The sequence below is a fragment of the Phycodurus eques genome, chromosome 12 (assembly GCF_024500275.1).
Source record: "Phycodurus eques isolate BA_2022a chromosome 12, UOR_Pequ_1.1, whole genome shotgun sequence".
Taxonomy (NCBI): domain Eukaryota; kingdom Metazoa; phylum Chordata; class Actinopteri; order Syngnathiformes; family Syngnathidae; genus Phycodurus; species Phycodurus eques.
In genome coordinates, this window is record NC_084536.1 from 23907009 (window position 1) to 23928276 (window position 21268).

Here is a 21268-nt window from a genome sequence, read left to right on the forward strand (position 1 = left end):
CTTTGTGGCTCATCTCTGTACGTCTTTGCAAAATCCAATCTGGCCTTCTGATTCTTTTTGCTGATGAGTGGTTTGCATCTTGTGGTATGGTCTGTATATTTCTACTCTCTAATTCTTCTTCAAATAGTGGATTCACCCCTGCCCTGTGGAGGTCAGCAGTGATGTCACTGACTGTTGTCTTTGGGTGTTTCTTCACACCTCTCACAATGTTTCTGTCATCAACTGCTGTTGATAACCTTGGCCGACCTGTTCGATGTCTGTTCCTCAGTACACCAGTAGTTTCTTTCTTTTTCAGTACCTTCCAAATGGTCTTGGATATGCGCAATGTTTGTGCAATAGCTCTGATTGATTTCCCCACTTCTGTCAGCTTCAAAATGGTTTTCTTTTCTCCCATAGACAGCTGTCTGGTCCTCGTTTGATTAACAGCAAATTCAGTTTCGAAGGTGAAACCCAAAAACAAGCACTAATGTTTCAGCAATCAATCTAAAAGGGAACATCCGAGCAACTAGAAACACACACCACTCACATATGCCAATACTTTTGCTCACTTGAAAAGTGGCTGGGATCAGACAAAAGGTGCTTTGTTTCACATCTCGATGTACATACCATGAAATAAAAGCTGCAATTCTGAACTTTTGTCTCATATTCATCTTTTGTTCTAAAATCCAAATGTCGTTGTATACTTAAGTATACAACAAAAACAAGAATTGACCTTGCCATTCCAATACTTTTGGAGGGGACTGCATTTTATATTGTGAATTATTTGTCAATGTAGGGTTAACGCATCTAATTTTCAAGAGGGTCCTTTCAGCACAGACAATCACAAATATACAAAATAATAATTCAAGGTAAATCCAAATCATAACCCATGCACCCACGCGCATGTACACACACGCACCCACCCCCCCCCCCTAAACTTAGCCTCCCACCAGCCAGCCAATATTTTTATAATATGCATGTACTACTAATATACTAATATATAATATACAGACCCTTTCCACAAAATTAGAATATCATGGAAAAGTTAATCTCCATAATTCCATTCTATAAATTAAACTTTCATAAATTATAGATTCAGGCCCCACAATTTAAACAATTTCAAGTATTTATTTTTACATAATTTGGGCTTCCAGTTCATAAAACCCACAAAATCAGGAATTCAAAAAATGAGAATGCTCTGAAGTAAGAAGAGGAGCAAGTCATTTCTCAGTTTTTGTAGAAAAAAATAAAATAATAATTAGGGTCACATGAAATCAATCAAAATATGGTACTTTCAACACGATATGTTAATCTTCAATACTTGGTTGGGAATCCCTTTGCTTGAATCACTGCCTGGAGGTGCCGTGGCATTGTGGCAATCAGCCTGTGGCATTGCCTGGGAGTTATGGAAGCCCACAAGGACTCTGTGAAGAGCCAGCCTCCTTAGATGGACTTTTGTGGCTTACCCATCCTATGGAGGGTCTCAATGACGGTCTTCTGGTCAGTTGTCAAGTCTGCAGTCTTCCCCAGATTGAACCCAAATGAGACCATTGAACCAAACTGTAGCAATTTAATGACATCTGGGGAAACTTGAGCAGTTGCTTTGAGTTTAGTAGATGATTAGTCTGTGACACTCCGTTTAAAACATTTGTGGCCTGCAAAATTTAAGGTGATTTCTTCACAGTATTAAATTTTTTTGAATTCCTGATTTTGTGGGTTTTATGCAGACATGCAAATGCCAAAGGCATGAAAAAGGTGAGAAAAACAAAAAACAAAAACATTGTAGGGGAGGTCTTGGGGGGATCCCCTGGGATCCCACAGAGAATGTTTTGTATTTTAACATAAATTAAGCAATCTAGAAGACTCTGAAGAGTATAATAAGGCAAAAATAATTTTTATTCACGCAGAAAAACATTTATTTACACCGCTCAAGTATATGTTGATGTACAAATTCAGGATTAAAATAATCCTGAATTTCCAGGATTATGGTGGAGAGCCCATGAATAATCCATGGGTTCACCGGGGGACCCACGTTATCCTTTCGGGCTGTGCCCGGCCGGGCCACATGGGTGCAGGCCCGGCCACCAGGCGCTCGCCTTCGAGCCCCACCTCCAGGCCTGGCTCCAGAGGGGGGCCCCGTGAACCACGTACTGGCAAGGGAAACCTCGATCCACTTATATTTTTCATCATAGGAGTCTTTAGCGGTGCTTTGGCTGGTCCCTCACCTTGGACCTGTTTGCCATGGGTGACCCTACCAGGGGCGTTAAGCCCCAGACAATTTAGCTCCAAGGATCATTGGGACACACAAACCCCGCTACCTCGATAAGGTGACGGCTCAAGGAGAGGTAGCTTACAGCACCTGGTATTCCCAGGCGGTCTCCCATTCAAGTACTAACCAGGCCCGCCCCTGTTTAGCTTCCGAGATTGGGCGTTCTCAGGGTAGTCTGGCCATTCCAGCTACAGGGGGATCACACTCCTCAGCCTCCCCGGTAAGGTCTATTGAGTGGTGCTGGAGAGGAGTGTCCGTCGGGAAGTCGAATCTCAGATTCAGGAGGAGCAGTGTGGTTTTCGTCCTGGCCGTGGAGCAGTGGACCAGCTCTTTACCCTCGGCAGGGTCCTCGAGGGTGCATGGGAGTTAGCCAAAACCATGTGTTTTGTGGACTTGGAGAAGGCGTTCGACCGTGTCCCTCGTGGAGTCCTGTGTGGGGTGCTTCTGGAGTATGGGGTACCGAACCCCCTGATACGGGCCGTTCGGTCCCTGTACGACCAGTGTCAGAGTTTGGTACGCATTGCCGGCAGTCAGTCGGACTTGTTTCCAGTAAGGGTTGGACTCCGCCAAGTCTGCCCTTTGTCACCGATTCTGTTCATAACTTTTATGGACAGAATTTCTCGGGGCAGCCGAGGTGTAGAGGGGGTCTGGTTTGGTGGCCTCTGTATTGCATCTCTGCTTCTTGCAGATGATGTGGTTCTGTTGGCTTCACCAGGCCATGATCTCCAACTCTCACTGGAGCGGTTCGCAGCCGAGTGTGAAGCGGCTGGGACGAGAATCAGCACCTCTAAATCTGAGACCATGGTCCTTAGTCCGAAAAGGGTGGCGTGCCCTCTCCAGGTCGGGATGAGATCCTGCCCCAAGTGGAGGAGTTCAAGTATCTTGGGGTCTTGCTCATGAGTGAGGGAAGAAAGGAACGAGAGATCGACAGGCGGATCGGTGCAGCGTCTGCAGTGATGCGGACTTTGCATTGGTCTGTTGTGGTGAAGAAGGAGCTAAGCCGAAAGGCAAAGCTCTTAATTTACCGGTTGATCTACGTTCCTACCCTCACCTATGGTCACGAGCTGTGGGTCGGATATGAGTTTCCTCCGCAGGGTGTCCGGGCTCTCCCTTAGAGATAAGGTGAGAAGCTCGATCATCCGGGAAGGGCTCAGATAGAGCCGCTGCTCCTACGAATTGAGAGGAGCCAGATGAGGTGGCTCGGGCATCTGTTTAGGATGCCTCCTGGACGCCTCCCTGGTGAGGTGTTCCTGGCACGTCTCACCGGGAGGAGACCCCGGGGACGACCCAGGATACGCTGGAGAGACTACGTCTCTCGGCTTTGTCTGGGAACGCCTCGGGATCCCTCCGGAAGAGCTAGAGGAAGTGGCTGGGGAGAGGGTAGTCTGGGCTTCCCTGCTGAGGCTGCTGCCCCCGCGACCCGACCTCGGATAAGCGGAAGATAATGGATGGATGGATTATTGTGGCCATTGCTAAATTTGAAGTTAGTTCATTCTGTGTTGTGACATAATCTCTAACATCGCTCCGTCGCTTAATACATTTAACTTTAACATCCGTAAACGAATGAGATAAATGTAGGCGCGTTTCCTAATTAATACAAGATGTACTGGTGGATCAACTCTTGTCGCCGAAGTTACGTGTGCTTTGCTGTTCCACTGGGACCACAACCAGGGCCACGACCCGCAGCACATCAACGCGAAAATACAAAAGACCAGTGCAACAAATAGGACGCTGGCTGATCTGATGAGCAAAAATAATGTTTAAACGTAAGAGTAGCAATACAGGATGTCCGCTCCATCGGTGGGTAGTGTAGCCAAATATTGTACTTGGGTAAGAATACTGTTACTTGACAATAACGTGACTCAAGTAAAAGTAGTCATCCAAAAAAGTATTTGAGTTTGTGTAGAAAGTACCCAGTGAAATAATTATTAAAAAAGTAGTGAGTAACTTCTGATTTTTTAACCACAGCATGATCATCAATAAAACAATTATTACAAATTAAAATGCAAATTCTGATGTTGCTGTGTGTGGGCGTGTGTGCATGCACAGTCAAAACTACAACAAAACATCTGCAATTTACTGCAGTGTTTTCTCAAGTTGTAAGTGAGCTGAAATATCCACGTTTGGGCAGACAGTACCAGACAAATACTACAACACATGAAAGCTGTTGGTTTTGTTCATCTAAATATTAAACACGACGAGTTGCGCGCCATTGCCTTCATAGTAACGACGACCTTCCCAACATGGCTGCCACGTAGGCACGGCGATCAGCCGGGCTGGCTTATCGAGTTTTCATACCTATGTCCGGGAAGCCCAATAGAAGACGACGTGTGAGGCCATGTGACTGTCTTGTGTCGCTTGATTGGTGAACTAGACAAACGTCACTGTCGCGTAAACTGGATTGGAGCAAACGGCGCCAATGCGGAAGTCTAAGTCATAGTTTCGCTCACGAAATAGCTATAATTGATAAACGTACCGACCGACATTTAGATCATGGTAATGGAGTAAAAGTACTGTTACTTCTTAAAGCAGAAGCGGCGGAAGTGTTTTTTCTGGTCTCATCAACTCCTGTGATTGATAAATCACAAATGCCTTTTGAATAAAAGCCGGTCCCGAGCGCACAGTAGTGTTGTTACGTTCACGAAGTTTCGTTCAGAAGAACAAATCTTTTTAGTGAACAAACTGAACCGAATCAGTTTATGAAATGATTCGTTCTTTTAGCTCGGCCGCCGTGATCCGTGTTAAGGAGCGATGTACTAGTACGAGGAGTGATTCGTGTGCGCAAGGAACGACGTACTACGGAGTGAACGTACTCATGAGTGATTTTAACCGCAAGTCCTGACGTCCTCGCGGGGAGAGCTTTCATTAGCAGCTTCAAGCTAACGGCAAATGTTTGAGTCGACTAGTCAAGCACACATTTAAAATAAATGTAAATCAAGAATAAATGTATATACGTACGAGAGATCGACCGATATGGGTTTTTCAGGACCGATTATTAAGGTCGATAACCGATACTTGGTGCCGATATTCATTTGCAGTAAAAGTGTAAAAATTGGCATAAAAGATTTGAATATTACAAATGCCTTAAGCATGTTTATTTAACCAAACAAAATACAAATATCTTGCTATTGTTGCGCCCATGCTGACTTCATCATTGCATGTTTTGCACGCAGCCTTCCCTGGTGTTGTGGGCTGATTGAAATACTGCCAGACTGCGCTTTTAGACTTCGGTCCATTCATCTGCAACAAGGGTTTGAAAAAAAAGAGTGTTAAAGGTGGGCCAAATGCTGACATGCTCAACTCTCCATGCTGAATTTATTACAGCATTTGAGTAGCCTAAAGTTGATTTCATTAATACATTTAATATTTTACCATGCAACAGCAAGGACCCTGTCATTTAAAACTATGCTGCTACATTATTAATGATTAATATAACAAAAGCTACATAAAAAGCATAATAGTTGCTATGAGTGCAATAAAACCCCTGACAGAACAGTAACAATAACAGTAAGGTGAGTGAGGCGGAACCTCAGGCCGATGCGCCAGCATATTAGTCCGCCGCGGCGTAATATTCACAATTACATCTGTGTGTGCATGCGTGGACTGGATCTAGCTGCCAGCGCTGAAGGAGTACGAAACAGTCTATGACGACGGCGACCCCCACCAGAAAAACTCATCGGATCTGTACGGTTCACGGAAATGGCCTATTTGGAGAATTATGGAAATAAATAAACTTTTCCATGATATTCACATTTTTTGGAAAGGGTCTGTAAATAGTGTGCACGACATCAAGACACGAGATAAAGCATTGTTGGAATGTCAGTGCTAAGTAAATATTTTAATTTCATCACCATGATTGCAGCAACTGCACGAATAATTTTTCAAAGGGGCTTTAACTCGTACAGTAAAAGGCCACTGAATAATCACTAAAACTTAAATGGCCACTGTAGTAATTACTAGACTTTACACCGATTTGTTCGGGCTGATCGGTATCGGCCGATATGTTGCATTTTATGCTGATCGGCTTTAATGTCATAATTCGCCGATCTGATGAATGACGTCATTGATCGGCTCCGCAAAAGACATTAACTCCGCGTCGTTGCGTGCACAGTAGGACAGTAGTAGCTGCTGAGTAGGACTGGGGTCGTAAATTGTAAATGGACTGCACTTCCACTGTATAGCGCTTTATCTAGACGAATCAGAGTGCCCAAAGCGCTTTACAAAGCCTCACGAACACCCATTCACACACACATCCATCCACCAATGGGCGACTGCTGCCTTGCAAGACGCTGCCTGGCCCACTGGGACCAAATTAGGGTCCAGCGCTTTGCTCAAGGACACTACGACATGCGGACAGTCGGAGCGGCTACCCTTCGGTCACTGAATGACCCGCTCTACCGACTGAGCCGAAGCCGCCCCCGCCGGGGGGGTGTGGTGACACAGCACAGGCGGGAGAGCCTGGACGTCATTCAGTGTGCGTCGGTCATCGTGAGGCACAGTTCACAGGTGGAATTGTTGCCAGCGTCGGCTGGATGACATTGGATTGGACGTGGCTGACGTGGGAGAGCCAACTCTAAACCACTGAGAATTGATGGGGTATTGTCAAGAGGAAAATGAGGAGCAACAGACCCAAAAACAAAGAATTGACAGCATGTCAGCCACTGGGCTTATGTGAGCTCGTCTTTTGCTCCCATTTTTGTGAATGGCCGTCACTGGACCCCCAGCCCACCACTGGCGACAATGAGTGCGCAAATATTGTGAGATGTTGATTCTGCCATAACCACTCCAGCATTTCATTTGACAAGGGCATTCAATATTTACGTACTACGACTAACGATAACTATAAAATGAATATTTTGGCATTGATATTGATAATATCTTATCAATTCGCACACCTTAAACAAACCCATTCGTTTTATTTCATTCCCTCACGATCGATAAGCAATATTTATTCATAATGGAATTGGTAAATTCTTATCAATTTTAAAGTCTCTGGATTTAGATGAGTTTGGGAATCTCCTTTCTATCAGCCACAATTATCGCAGAATACAGCTGTGCAATAGGAAAAGGCTGTAGGTTAATATTATAATTGCAATGAGTGCAATTGCTTTGTTATGAGCTCTACATGATTAAAAGGCTGTTTTGCAGTTTGTCTGTTACACCTAATAATAAATTGGAAAATTAATTTGTGTTGTTTATTTATTGTGTACTGTCAGAAAAGTAGTAATGCAAAAGGTTGGGAATCTTGTACTCTACTTGGTAAGCTTGTTACCTGACCAAGTAACCGATACATGGAATGTATAAGTGATCATTCCTCTATTGCATTAATTATATTAAAGAACGTGTCGTGTATAGATGCCTTAATTATTCCCTTTTTTCTAGTTGCCCATTTTAAATTGAAATTAAAATTAAAATGTTGGAGTAGAGGTATCAAACTGGACTTGCTTTCAAATTAGGGTTCGTCTCCAAAATGCAGTTGTCATTTAAGTGAGTGACTAAAACAGTTTTCATGAGTTCAAATTTTTAAATATAAATCGGAAAATCTTGTTAGTCTATGAAGTAAAATTGACATTTTTTAACATTTTATGTATACCATCTGGCATAGTAACTTGCTGTTGAGTGCCACCCCCTGAGGCAATGGAGTCAGGCCAGAAGCGCTGGAGTGGCCGGTTTTGAGGAGTCTTCTTTTTAGCTTTGGGCGTCTCAGAGGAGCTAGCATCCAACATGGGCTGCAGAATCCGCCTTCGAGCATTTATAAACCTGCAAACAAAAGGCAGGATAGCTTATGTGATTTCTCAAAGCGTGATTCTTTTCGCACAGGTATTGAGTAGACCGACAACTGAAGCTGTGCCCTCATGAGGTCACATTCCTCGCATCTCCCAAGAGGCACATTTTACTAACACATATTGCATATAACATATACATATAACAGCAAGCCAAAGAAGGCAACTTAAGTCCTACGTTGTCGAACATATGTCAAAATACATTTGAATACTTCAGACTTTTAAGAAATATGTAGATAAAAGAGAAGTGCATTTTGAAGCCATCGGGACAACTTCACTCACCAGTTATTGACCTGTAGAAGTGTCAGATTTGTCTGAGTGGCTATCTGTTTCTTTTCATCCTCTGTTGGGTAAGGATGCTGAAGTGGAAAAGCGGAAGCCATTTTGTTGTGATTTCAAGATTTACAAAAGCCCTGATGCACACAGACTCACCCCAATGTGCTGAAAAAGCCAAGAGCGCATGACATTTGTGGCATGTTTGGGTAGAACGCCACGTTTGTTTTTCGTTGAGCTGTCATCGTGATTGAAGAGGTTTAAGTCCTGGTGAAACCGTAGCTGGAGCTGAGCCAACGGATTTTAGGTTAGCCAAGAACAAGTATACATACAATCATAATTGCTGCTTCACAAGACGTATGTTCACAGTCTGTCACCTCGAAATTTACATTCTATACCAATGGAGGGCAACATATGTATATATGTGTATATATATACACACATACATATATATATACACGTACATACATATATATATATATATATACACGTGTATACACACGTGTATACACATATATACATAACATACACACATACATATAAACATAATTTTTTTGGAAGTAAAATGTGTTTGTGCTAGTCTTTTGAGCTTGCGCAAAAGTCAAAGAAAAATGGGAAACCTGGTTGTTTTGGACACGTAGAGTCCCTGGGGAAATGGCCTGTGTTACTACCTGGCCCTGATGAGTGACAACTGTAACAGGCTGATACATTGTGCCACCTAGGAGGAACACACAAATGCACATAATGTTGGTGCGGGTAGAAAACTTTATCACAGTGCCATTTGACAATAACTCAGGTGCAGTAGCACAGTAACTGGACAGTTACCTGTCGGTGTGGTAGTATGCCATGATGACATACCTGCAACCACCTGGGTGGGATTTACTGCTGTGGCTGCGACATTTCCTTGTTGCAGGGCTGAAGCCGGCACCACAATTTGACCCTGAGGACTCCCTGAGATGGAGCAGGGGACCTGATAACAAAGGGCCTTGGATTGATTTTCATTTTTGATAACCTCAGAATAACTTTATCAAAGTAACTTGATGCAAATCACTGACCTGGGATTTAGTTGGTGAGAAATTTGGGGCCTGGCTTTGAACAGGGGAGTATGGACTACCAGGCTCTCCACTCAGAAGGGTCTCACTGTTCATCTTAGTCTTAAGGCAAGCAATGTAACGGCTGCAGAAGTCCTTACACAGGTCACTCACCTTCTCCAGCTCCAGCAGGTGGATTCGCAGCACCTGGATGGCTTTGACCATCTGTAACATATGCAAAAAAAATGACCACGTTAGGAAAGGGTCTCTAATTTGTGTGCACAGAGTACTGCAGCAACATAAACAATGCTAATAACACACTGAATGTCAACCAACTTCCAAAGTAAAAAAGTGTCACTTCATGATGGAGTGGTACATTCGCCTGAGTTTGGTGAGACTTTCATTGCTTTTCTGATGACATCCAGCTCTGCTTCTCCTGCAAACCCAACGTTTACCTTCCTCCCTCCCCCCACACCTTCTGCTTATCAGAAGTTAACACCTGGATCACCTCCAACTTTATGAAATTAAACCGTGACAAAAGTTCTCTTTGTTGGCACAAAACCTACATTCTCCGAACAGTTTCACCATCTCAATTGATCGTTCCTCAGTTCTCCCTTACCCTCAGGTTAACCTCTTGTGTTAGCTTTCTGTTACTATCCCTGATGTTAACAGGTTGATTTTGACCTGTGTCATAAATGATCCGTAAACCCCTCAAAACAATTATTTATCAACAATTGATCGCCGGTAAATCGAGAGCTTTGCCTTTCGGCTCAGCTCCTTCACCACGACAGACCGATACAGAGTCCGCTTCACTGCAGATGCTGCACCGACCCGCCTGTCAATCTCCCGCTCCATTCTTCCCTCACTCATGATCAAGACCGAGATATTTGAACTCCTCCACTTGGGGCAGGATCTCTTCCTCAACCCGGAGACCGTACTTCACCCTTTTCCAACTAAGGACAATGGCCTCAGATTCGGAGGTGTACAATAATAATAATAACGTATAACACTTATAGAGAGCTTTTCTCGACATTCAAAGTCGCTTTACAATTGCACATATTCACTCCACAGTCACACCTAGTGGTGGGAAGCTAGCTAGTCTGACGGAAGCTCAGGGACAGCTGTTTGTGTACAGGGAGAAGAGTAGGGGATACAAAACACAGCCCCGTGGGGAGCCCTGATTTCTGGACCTGGAGCAGGGAAAGCTGGCACTTGATGCGTAGAATAATTGTATTGAAGGTCGATCAGCTATCACAAAAGCTGGCGCATGTTGGAGGACACAGCTGATATAGCTCTAATATCTGAATACTTCATGGAGACTTAAACAGAGTCTGCCCAAGACCACTGTCACACCTTGCCACGTGAACAACAGGGAATCCATCAATGGGACTCCACTTCCCCATAATCCTTTCCCCACATACTGTACCTGGAAGTGAAGCTCAAGTCAGCAGCTTACATATATCATGCCGAAGCCCTCTGTGCCAAACTTTCAGCATGAAACAACCTGCTGAGACACCTGGCCGGATCATCCTGGGGTGCTAGCATCCCCACACTCCGTCTAAGCACCCTTGTGCTTGTCTATAGCACTGCCGAATATGCTACACCAGTGTGGTGCTGCAGTGCACATGCCACCAAGGTGGATATCACCCTCAATGATGCCATGAGGATAATCACACCCACTGGCCTCGTACCAGTATTGTCAGGCATTGCCACAGCCAGCCTGCGCAGAGAAAATGCTGTCTACCAGCTTAGCTTCACTGAATGAAGAACATCCCCTAACCAGCTGATCATTGAGCTGGGTTCTTAATGACTGAAAGCCCCTTGTCCATTTTCTCACCATGCTCCAGGCCTTCATGACTCCGATTACACCATTTTAGGAGCCTGGAGTAGCATTTGGGGAAAAAACAGCAAGACCAGATCAGTTCACGGCCCTCCCCAACACTAAAGTCCAAACCTGGTTCAGAACGGACCAGAAGAAGAAACAACACAGTATGACAGGAACGATATACAAATATTACAAAGCAAAATTGTGATGGAGCGGCTCCATCACTAATGGCATGCAACACACATACATGCACACGCACTAATTTCTCCATTTTCTCCAGTTTAAACAGCAAACGACATCATTCTCCTTTCCCTTAAAGTTTCAGTAGGGCGACCGGGGGTGCACAGTCAGTTGTTCCACCGTCGTTGAAGCACACATTTACACTCGCCACTGACGTGACATACATGGAACACGCTGTTCTCCATTACGGAAGCAGGAAGTCTTAATATGAGCGTAGTTCAAGAGTCCCTTAAATGAGGCTCAGTTGCGCGTTTTGTGATCATCTGACCAGAGTTTTATTTTTGATTAAATGACGTTTTTCCATTATTTATGAGTAGACATTGAACAAAGGAAAGAAGAGGGGGGGAGGGGCGGCCATGCCGAGGTCACCTAAAGGAAGCAAGAGGAAAAACAACAACAACTTGCTTTGGGTGACATTTATAAACTTGTATTGAGAACATAAAATGACCTGTATAATATAAAATAAATAGATAATGAAAATTTGTACCACTTGATGCCAAGTGGGAGGGGCTAAAGGTATATAAAGGGCCATTTGGAAATTGCTCTGACTAGTGTGGTGGGTGCCGACGTGAATGGTACAAGTAAGTAGAAAGGTTTGCTCATTTGCAGTCACTGACTTTTTTTTTTTAAATGGCATTTTTCACTTGGTTGCTGCAATAGTTTTGGTATTTTTGTAAACATTCACTGTGTTGCACTGAAAGCCCAGCACAATAAATTACACCTGTGCTATATTTGACTACGGCATTTATTTTTTAGGTCCAAAAGAACCCCGCAAGAAAAATAAATTCCATATTGTCACAGTGTGATCGTACAGTGTTTTAACTAAAGCATTCAAATTCAAATATAAATGTTCCTCGTGATCCATTTTTACAATTATGTATTGTATTACTAAAGAATCAAGGAACATATTCACTCCTATTTAGGCAGTGTCCCTGAAAGCACCTCGAGCACACACGCAGCTGCAACGTGCCTGCCGACAGTAATTTTATTCTGAAGCGCGAAACAGGAAATACAGCAGGTGTATATTGTTTCCCGCGTCCTCTTTCATAGTTATCATACAAGGATTGTTTACAAGTATACAACACACTGGGCTGCTCTGTGTGTTGTTCGAAGAGTTATATTTTTACCATAACTCTATTACATACAGCGGCTCAAATACATATTGAACACGTCACCTTTTTTCTCTCACTAAATATACTTCCAAAGGCGCTACTGACCTGAAAAGTTCACCAGATGTTGGGAACAACCCAAGTAATCCATACATACATAAAAAGTAGAACAAATAAGCTCAGAAATTAAGCTGTGTGTAAAACTGTGAAATGACACAGGGAAAAAGTATTGAACACATGAAGAAAGGGAGGTGCAAAAAGGCATGGAAAGCCAAGACAACATTAAAATATATCAATAATCAAACAGCAATCCAGCCAATCAGTGCAAATGAACATCAAGTGGTATAGTCCTAATGGATGGCCTACAAAAAGGTCTCATTGCCAAGGTGTGAGTCAAGACACGTCTTATGATGGGTAAGAGCAGACAGCTGTCTCAAGACTATCACAAAGTATTTGTTGCAAAACATAACGATAGCGTTGGTTACAGGTGCATATCTAAACTTCTGAATGTTCCAGTGATCATGGTTGTGGCCATAATATGTAAGGGGAAAGCCAAGCATACCACCATAAATTTGCCGTGATCAGGTGCTCCTCACAAGATTTGTGACAGAGGAGTGCAAAGAATAATCAGAAGAGTTGTCCAAGAGCCAAGGACCACCCGTGAAGAGCTTAAAAAAGACCTGGAATTAGCAGGTACTGTTGCCACAAGGAAAAGAGTCAGTAATGCACTCCGCCGCCATGGCCTGTATGCACACTCACCACGCAAGACCCCATTGCTGAAAAAAAAAAAGAATGCCAAAGCTTGTTTAAAGTTTGCTGAACAACATTTGGACAAGCCAGTTAAATACTGGCAGGATATAGTCTTGGTCAGATGAGAGCAAAATTGGATGGCATAATGCACACCACGTCTGGAGGAGAAATGGCACTGCAACATCACCCTACAAACACCATACCAACAGTGAAGTTCGGAGGTGGGAACACGATGGTGTGGGGCTGCTTTTCAGCAAATCATACTGGTAAACTTCACATTATTAAAGGATGAATGAATGGGCAAATGTTACTGAGACATTCTTGACAAAAATCTGCTGCCATCTACAGTGGGGCAAAAAACTATTTCGTCAGCCTCACTAGTTGTGCAAGTTCTCCCACTTAAATAGATGAGAGAGGCCTGTAATTTTCATCATAGGTATACCTCACCTATAAGACAAAATGAAGGAAGCAAACAAAAAAAACAAAAAAACATTCCAGAACATCAGTGTGTCTGATTTTTAAAGAAGTTATTAGCAAATTATGGTGGGAAATAAGGTGACCGACAAACAAGCCAAATTTCTGGTTCTCACAGACCTGTAACTTCTTCTTTAAGAGGCTCCTCTGACACCTGTATTAATGGCACCTGTTTGAACTCATCAGTATAAAAGACACCTGTCCACAACCTCAAACAGTCACACTCCAAACTCCTCTATGGCCAAGACCAAAGAGCTGTCAAAGGACACCAGAAACAAAATTGTAGACCTCCACCAGGCTGGGAAGACTGAATCTGCAATAGGTAAGCAGCTTGGTGTGAAGAAATCAACTGTGGGCGCAATTATTAGAAACTGGAAGACATACAAGACCACTGATAATTTCCCTCGATCTGGGGCTCCATGCAAGATCTCACCCTGTGGGGTCAAAATGATAAGAACGGGGAGTAAAAATCCCAGAACCACACGGGGGGACCTAGTGAATGACCAGCAGAGAGCTGGGACCTAAGTAACAAAGGCATCAGTAACACACTACACCATCAGTAACACACTACGCCTTCAGGGACTCAAATCCTGCAGTGCCAGACGTGCCCCCGTGCTGAAGCCAGTACATGTCTAGGCCCATCTGAAGTTTGCTAGAGAGCATTTGGATGATCCAGAAGAGGATTGGGAGAATGTCATATGGTCAGATGAAACCAAAATAGAACTTTTTGGTAAAAACTCAAATTGTCGTGTTTGTAGGAGAAAGAATGCCGAGTTGCATCCAAAGAACACCATACCTACTGTGAAGCATGGGTGTGGAAACATCATGCTTTGGGACTGTTTTTCCTGCAAAGGGACCAGGACGACTGATCTGTGTAAAGGAAAGAATGAATGGGGCCATGTTTCGTGAGATTTTGAATGAAAACCTCCTTCCATCAGCAATGGCATTGAGGGTGAAACGTGGCTGGGTCTTTCAGCATGACAACGATCCCAAAACACACTGCCCGGGAAACAAAGGAGTGGCTTCGTAAGAACAAAAGTTCTGTTATATACCCTTTGTTGGCAATGTCAGAGGGCAAACGTTTTCTGTAAGTCTTCACACGGTTTTGACACACTGCTGGTGTTTTGGCCCATTCCTCCATGCAGATCTCCTCTAGAGCCAAAGTAATATAGTAGTATAATACAGTGGGTACCGAAAGTATTCAGACCCCCTTAAATCTTTCACTCTGCCATATTGCTAAAAAATATTTGCTGAAATCATTTAAGTTAATTTTTTCATGTTCAATGTACACACTGCATCCCATATTGACAGAAAAAAAACAATTGTTGACATTTTTGCAGATTTATTAAAAATGAAAAACTGAAATATCACACAGCCATAAGTATTCAGACCCTTTGCTGTGACACTCATTTTACTCGGATGCTGTCCATTTCTTCTGCTCATCCTTGAGATGGTTCTACACCGTCATTGGAGCCCAGCTATGTTTGATGATACTGATTGGACTTGATTAGGAATGCCACACACCTGTGTAGCGTATATTGGTTTGGATAAAAACGTAATTAATTTAGGAGAAAAGAATAAGCCGGAAGCCTGCGTCACTTCCGGTGACGTGATTTTAGGTTTAAGCGTTAAAATCTAATAATTTTATCTCGAAAAGGGGCACAAAGCTCTTTTTAGATATGTAAAACTTCAGGACAAAGTGACGTAAACCTCTATGTCTCGTAATCTGAAGGTTGCTACAGGAATTAGTTAAGACTTCTCGACTTATCGCACGGCTCGTCACTTTAAATCGCATCCACTCCTTGAAGTCTCAGCGCCCTTTGCACAATGGTCATTGCACCGGACTATTGCAATATGAGTCATTCGAACTGCTCTAAGTGCTAGAGGACTCTGCATCTTTTTGCACAATTGTCCAAAAAAAACCCCAAAAAAACAAAAAAAAAATGTACCGGCATTACCAGATAACTAGCAACCCTTTACTGCTCAGTGACTGGTTTTTTTTTTTTTGGTCAATGTCTTTCTGTCTCCAAAATGTTCTGTCAATTGACTGTCTGTTGTCGTACTAGAGCGGCTCCAACTACCGGAAACAAATTCCTTGTGTGTTTTTTGGACATACTTGGCAAATAAAGATGATTCTGATTCTGATAACCAGGTCTTTTGTCGCACCCAAACACACACAAATGATATAGGTAGTGAATTTTATAGAAAATTTAATGAGATCTAACAGGGGAACAATGCAGGGAAAAGCAAAACAAAGGACAGACAAACATTTGTAGAAAGAGTCTGCGCGGTGACAATGCAAAAAAAGAGCGGGGGGGTTCCTGTTCTCGTTAATTTAAACTGCAGTTGTACTTACGTGCGTGCAACACAATTTAGGCAGGCTGGTCGATCTCCCGTTTGGCCCACGTTTGGCCGGTCCGGTCCGCACAGGGAACGGGTCGATTTGGTGGAAAGAAGAAAAAGCAAGAAAAGGAGTTCCAAGGCAGGATGGCCGAAACCCGGGTGTCGCTATTGGCAAGACGGTCGGTGCAGACTTTCCTTCCCAATGGAGCTTTGCCCATAAGATGCTCAGGCACCAAAAAAGGGTTGCTCAGGGCGCTGGCAAGGTGCCCTACGGCGGGAAAGGGTCTGAAGTGTCCTCGCCACCTCGTGGTGAGAGGTGGGGCTTCCTGGCTGAGCCAGTCTTCGGCAGGGTGGTCGAACGAGCGCGAGCCCGTAACAAAGGGGGTCCGGCCTTTATGCCCAGCTGAAAAGGGGGTGGTTACCCCCACCGGGGGCCAAGAGGGGAGATAGACCACCTCTTAATGTTACTTTTCCATCCTAGGATTATTTTGTGGTTTAAAACCCGTGGGTTAAAATATTAATTATTGGATCAGAGATGAGACCAGTTTCCAGTTTTGCATTGTCACGCGTACATCCTCTTTAGTCCCTGTAATGAATGTTTCAATTGTATGTGGTTGTTGAGAACAGTGTAATATTTGCAATGTGGCATTTGCGTTGTGTGGGGTGAAACGTCTCATCCGGTTCAGTTGACAAACATATTTGACAGACATTAAAATTTGCAGAAATACAATCACTAGTGGCGCTGTTGTGATGGGAGTGCTCATGCAAAGTTCTTAAACTATCATGCAACATTCAAATTCGTTAAAGATTGTGATTAGTTCCCCCGGAGATGCAGTAGCTCTCCACCGCTTGTGAGTGTCGCTCGTGTCCCATCCATTTTCCCAGATGTCTTAATGAGTTGCATTTCAAAAGGACAAATGGCCTTTTGAACTTTTATCTGGGCATGCGGGACCAGTGGATTTTCAAGCTTTTTGGTTCGGTATCTGGAGCCCTGCACAGAGGGGGGGGGGTTTCTGATGCCTGGGAGTCCAGGTTTCTGGGGTAGCTGCTAATTGATTTAAAGTCCAGGTGAGGAGTCAGGATTTCTAGTCTGCGCTTTGATGAGCTCTTTCAGACTGGCTGGTAATTCATTTCGCATCCATTTATCTCAGATAAACCAGGCATCCCCGTGGCTGTCGGTCTCGGCGGAGGAGCGGAGACAGGGATACCGTCCCAATCCGAGGTTGGGGGTCATGGTGCCATCTGGCGAGAGCATGTCCGTTACATATCCTCCTCATACCTCTTTGGAAGATGGCACAGGTCAGGACAGAACGGAATCCTAGTCTAGGTTCGGAAGACGGTTCCATTGCAGGTTCAGGGCGCACACTCCCACTGCAGTGACGGCAGACGGCGCCACGGCATTAACGGGAAAACGGTAAGTTTTCAGCGTTAATTAATTATTCAGGATGCTTAAGTCGTAGGATCTCAAACACTGCCTGAGAAATTGCCAATTTGTCCGCCCACAAGGCCAGGATGACGCCGTCTGTCAGGCAGTCATGCAAAGTAATCCAACCAGCAACATTGGGGCGGTAGCGCTTTTCATGCGGGGGTTGGACAAGATGGCAGAGAAACGTGTCGATTTCTCTAATTCGGTTCAGCGGTGGTGAGGTAGCTACAGGGGACTCGGCGGTGTCATCAATGGGGGTGTCGTCAATTGAAGGAGTGTGGCCTGACAGGTCGCCGTCCTCTGAGTGGTCCAACACCAGGCACCGGTCTGAGGACAGTTCCCGAGTTGGTGGTGGTAATGCCTGTTCCATCTGCGCCCACAGCTGAAGATTTGTGTTATCAATTAGTGGGGCTTGAAGCGGCAGAGCAGGTCTTGGCCAATGAGCAGGGGGACGGAATCAATTGGAGACACGTAGACAGGCTGGACTAACGTCATGGGGCCAATTGTCCAGTGGAGCATAGTTAAGCTGTTTAGCTCGTTGTTAGTCACTGAAAATGCGTGGATAGTGCGCAGCGTTGCAGTTGAAGGTCACGGCCACCGGCTTGTAGCAATGTCAGAAGTTGATTGAACACAGCGTGGCAGGGTCAATCAGAGCTTTCGAGAAGTACCTTTAGCGGTTAGTTCACCCAAAAGCTGTCGGAATGGCAGAACGTTATTCAGTAGCGTCATGTCATGGGAGTCAGGGGCCTCGCCTGGGTCTAGTCGGACGATTAGGACGGCATGAGAGGAGGTCTAGGGATTGGTCGTCACAAAGTGGCCCACTAAGGTTATGGCGAGGTGTGCTCGTCGTGGAGTCGACCGGGGTCACAGAAGCAGTTGGCAGGTCATTAGGGGAACAACGGAGGTTACCTGGTTGACCTATCGCGTCCTCCGTGGCTCTGTTCGACTCAGTCAGGCCTCGTCATAATGGTGGGTCCCGCTTTCCGTCTTTGGACAGGCTGCGGAGCACCTCAAGTAATTCTTCTGCCATGGCACTAGGTTCCCTTTGGGAGCTGTTTGTTCGGGAGCCCTTTTCCCAGTTGTCACTAGTCATTTTAGGGTCTCGTTTTGACGAGTCAGGTTTAGGCTGGTCGTTGCGTGTAACCCTGTTTCAACAAGTAAGTTTGACGCAAATTAGAGTTGCAGTCATTCCATGACTTTGATTTATCATTGGATTGGCGTTGTTGGTTACGAGGACCATTGTTGTACATGGGCCGAGATTTGTTGTTTGGATTAAACGACTTCTTTAGGTTGTCTACTTTAACATCGCCAGAATGTTGTGTGTCAGTTGCACGTGTGTTGCACTTAGCTGCCTCCAATTCCGTCTGCGGTTGTTCGTTTGTGAAGAAGACGTCTGAGGGTGGGTGTTTTTGTTTAGTGAAACCTTTGGCAGCCAGTTCACGCAGTTAGGCACTGGACAGTGTGTGCGGTCACGCTGCCACACCCGCCTGGTGGCTGTTGTTTGGGTGTAGGTTTTCGACAAACAATGTTTTGACATTTTTGTCCTCTTCCATATTCGGTTCGTTTAAATTTCCGAAGTACACAACCGGCAGTAATACGCTTGTGCTGTCTCAAGTCTCCTCTGTTTAACTGTAAGGGATGCAGGTAAGCCGGTTGTGGCCTCTGGATCATCAAATTCTTGAGGCAATGCTTGGCAGAGAGACGGATAGTCGGCCAGTATATGACCCGGTTGTCTTACTTCTCGGCTAGATGTAACTTTAATAAGGTACAGTCTGTCCTCAGTAGAAGTGGAAGGGAATCATTTCAGGTGAAATTCGAGGTCTCTCAGGTACGCGGCTGCGTCGTGTGACCCGTTTGGTTTAGGTTCAAACCTCGGAATGTTACGTGCAACTTTGTCTTAGTCTTTTAGAGTCATTCCTGGAGCGGCCCTGGGTGGAGAGTCGGGGGTGAGTAAAAAAGGTAAGCTCCGACTGGTAGGGTGCCACCCGTGAGGAGGTCGCACAAAGGTTGGAGATGTTTTGTAGGGCTCTGTGACACTTCTGGCGACTGGAGGGCTCCCGGCTGTCTGTAGCTGGGCCGGAGCGATGCTGTCGAGCTAATTGTAGATCACGCCTGACATGGGCTAACTCATCCTCCATCCGAGGGGTGGTCAGTTGTTAGGCGACATGTGACACAAGATTGAACGTCACTCACTACAGAGCACTCGTGGGAGATCAGTGGACAATGAAAGCTTAAAACCAGCAGGAAAAAGCACTCGGCGGGACAGTAGGCCATCTAAAGTTTATTTCACCAGCAGCGATCAAGAGGGAACACGTTGTCTCGATGCGTATTTGCTGGCAGCTGACAAGCTTCCGGTTTACTGGGAGCTACATAATAGCATGAGTGTCGCCAAGGGGGCACTCAAGGACAAACCGAAGCCTGTACAACGGTTCAAAACCACAAAGGTGTGGACCAAAGTGGCGACGTCGCATCTTCCGCAAGCGAAGACGGCAAATTATGAAGCCTTAAGTGAAAAATTACCAAATGATTGTCTGTTTTGAGCGTTTCAACACAAAGCAAAGATGACGACCGTTATGGGCGTCACATGTATTTCCCCCCCCCAACAAAAAGAGCTAACACTTTATCTCAGAGTTCGACTGACACACAAGAGGGATTCTCGGTGTAACATGCCTTTACGGGCGGCCAGTGACTTCCCAAATCTCCAGTTTAACGTAGCGAAGCTCAGAATTAAATTCCCCCTAACCACAAAGGGCATATAACTAGTCTGGTCAGCTACTCCAGAGGCTATAAGAAGGGGGGGGGGGGGAAAGATATCGCACAAACGCCCAAAATTCGTGACCCGTTTTGCGACCATCGAAGTCCTACAACTTGCAAAATTGGTGGCTGACTAAATACATTTTTGCCCCACTGTATGCACCAAACAGCAAATGTTTGAAAACCACTTATATAATGCAAGATGATCGTTTGTAGACAAAAAAAAAAAAGAGACCGCCTCTGTGAGCAGGCTCTGGCCATAAGTTCAGCAGAGGACTAAATCTAAATGCAAGTCAGGTAAGTGTAGTATTTTGTCCAAAAAAGCAAACATATTATTGTGCTCAAAAAAATTGGTGACTGTGTTGCTGAATTACAAAGTGAGTTACCCTTATCAACTTGTTTAAACTTTGAAATGTGTGTTGGCATCATCTTGCTGATTAACTCATTGCCTGCCAACGCCATCCAAAGACATCATTCAGAATCCATCTAACAATGGCAGAAAAGAGAAGACAAAATGAAAAATATCAAATAAAAAAGCTTTCGGTACTAGAAACGTCTTGTATTTGGCAAAGGCAAAAAAAATACTCCTGCGGCCGACAGGAATGACGCCTTAGATCATGCCGGGAATAAAGGATGCTGCTCCAAGCGATCCCTTTGTTGTAAAGCTATCGCGAAAAATGCCGGGCCATACATATGGAGAGATCCTCCAAGCCGCTTGCCAGCTGAGTGTCTCTCGACCACGAATTGAGGAAATGGGATCCGGAATCGTGATGAGTGAACTCCGTCTGGATAGCCAGCCGAACTTCATCCCGAGCCTCCTCCGACTAAGGTAACTCGTTTGCAGCTCGCGTGAGCTCCATTTAGCGAGCAAACACGCTCCTTCAATCCTTGTCACATAAAATCATAATTTAGTCCCACTAGTTCACATTACAATGTAACATCTGTTGCCAGTACTGATTAGAATTTTCCATTTCGTCCATCTTGCAGGAATTCAACACCCGCGAGTCGAACG

At 44.7% G+C, this 21268-nt stretch overlaps 2 protein-coding genes across 8 annotated transcripts in view; one reads left to right on the top strand and one right to left on the bottom strand.

Moving 5' to 3' along the window:
* Positions 1-21268, top strand: part of tmprss3a (transmembrane serine protease 3a) — a 125863-nt gene that overhangs the window by 56674 nt on the left and 47921 nt on the right. The window lies entirely within an intron of this gene.
* The window catches only part of pknox1.1 (pbx/knotted 1 homeobox 1.1), a 68667-nt gene that overhangs the window by 3903 nt on the left and 43496 nt on the right, over positions 1-21268 (bottom strand). For 6 of the 7 annotated variants that reach the window (XM_061692099.1, XM_061692094.1, XM_061692093.1 and 3 more), the window contains 6 exons: positions 9360-9560; positions 9130-9274; positions 8925-9022; positions 8464-8592; positions 8314-8390; positions 7842-8008 (listed from right to left, as the gene is read on the bottom strand). In XM_061692099.1, coding sequence (XP_061548083.1) covers positions 7842-8008; positions 8314-8390; positions 8464-8592; positions 8925-9022; positions 9130-9274; positions 9360-9560 — 817 coding nt within the window. The remainder of the gene's footprint in view (positions 1-7841; positions 8009-8313; positions 8391-8463; positions 8593-8924; positions 9023-9129; positions 9275-9359; positions 9561-21268) is intronic. The other variant, XM_061692098.1, reaches the window with a different exon arrangement.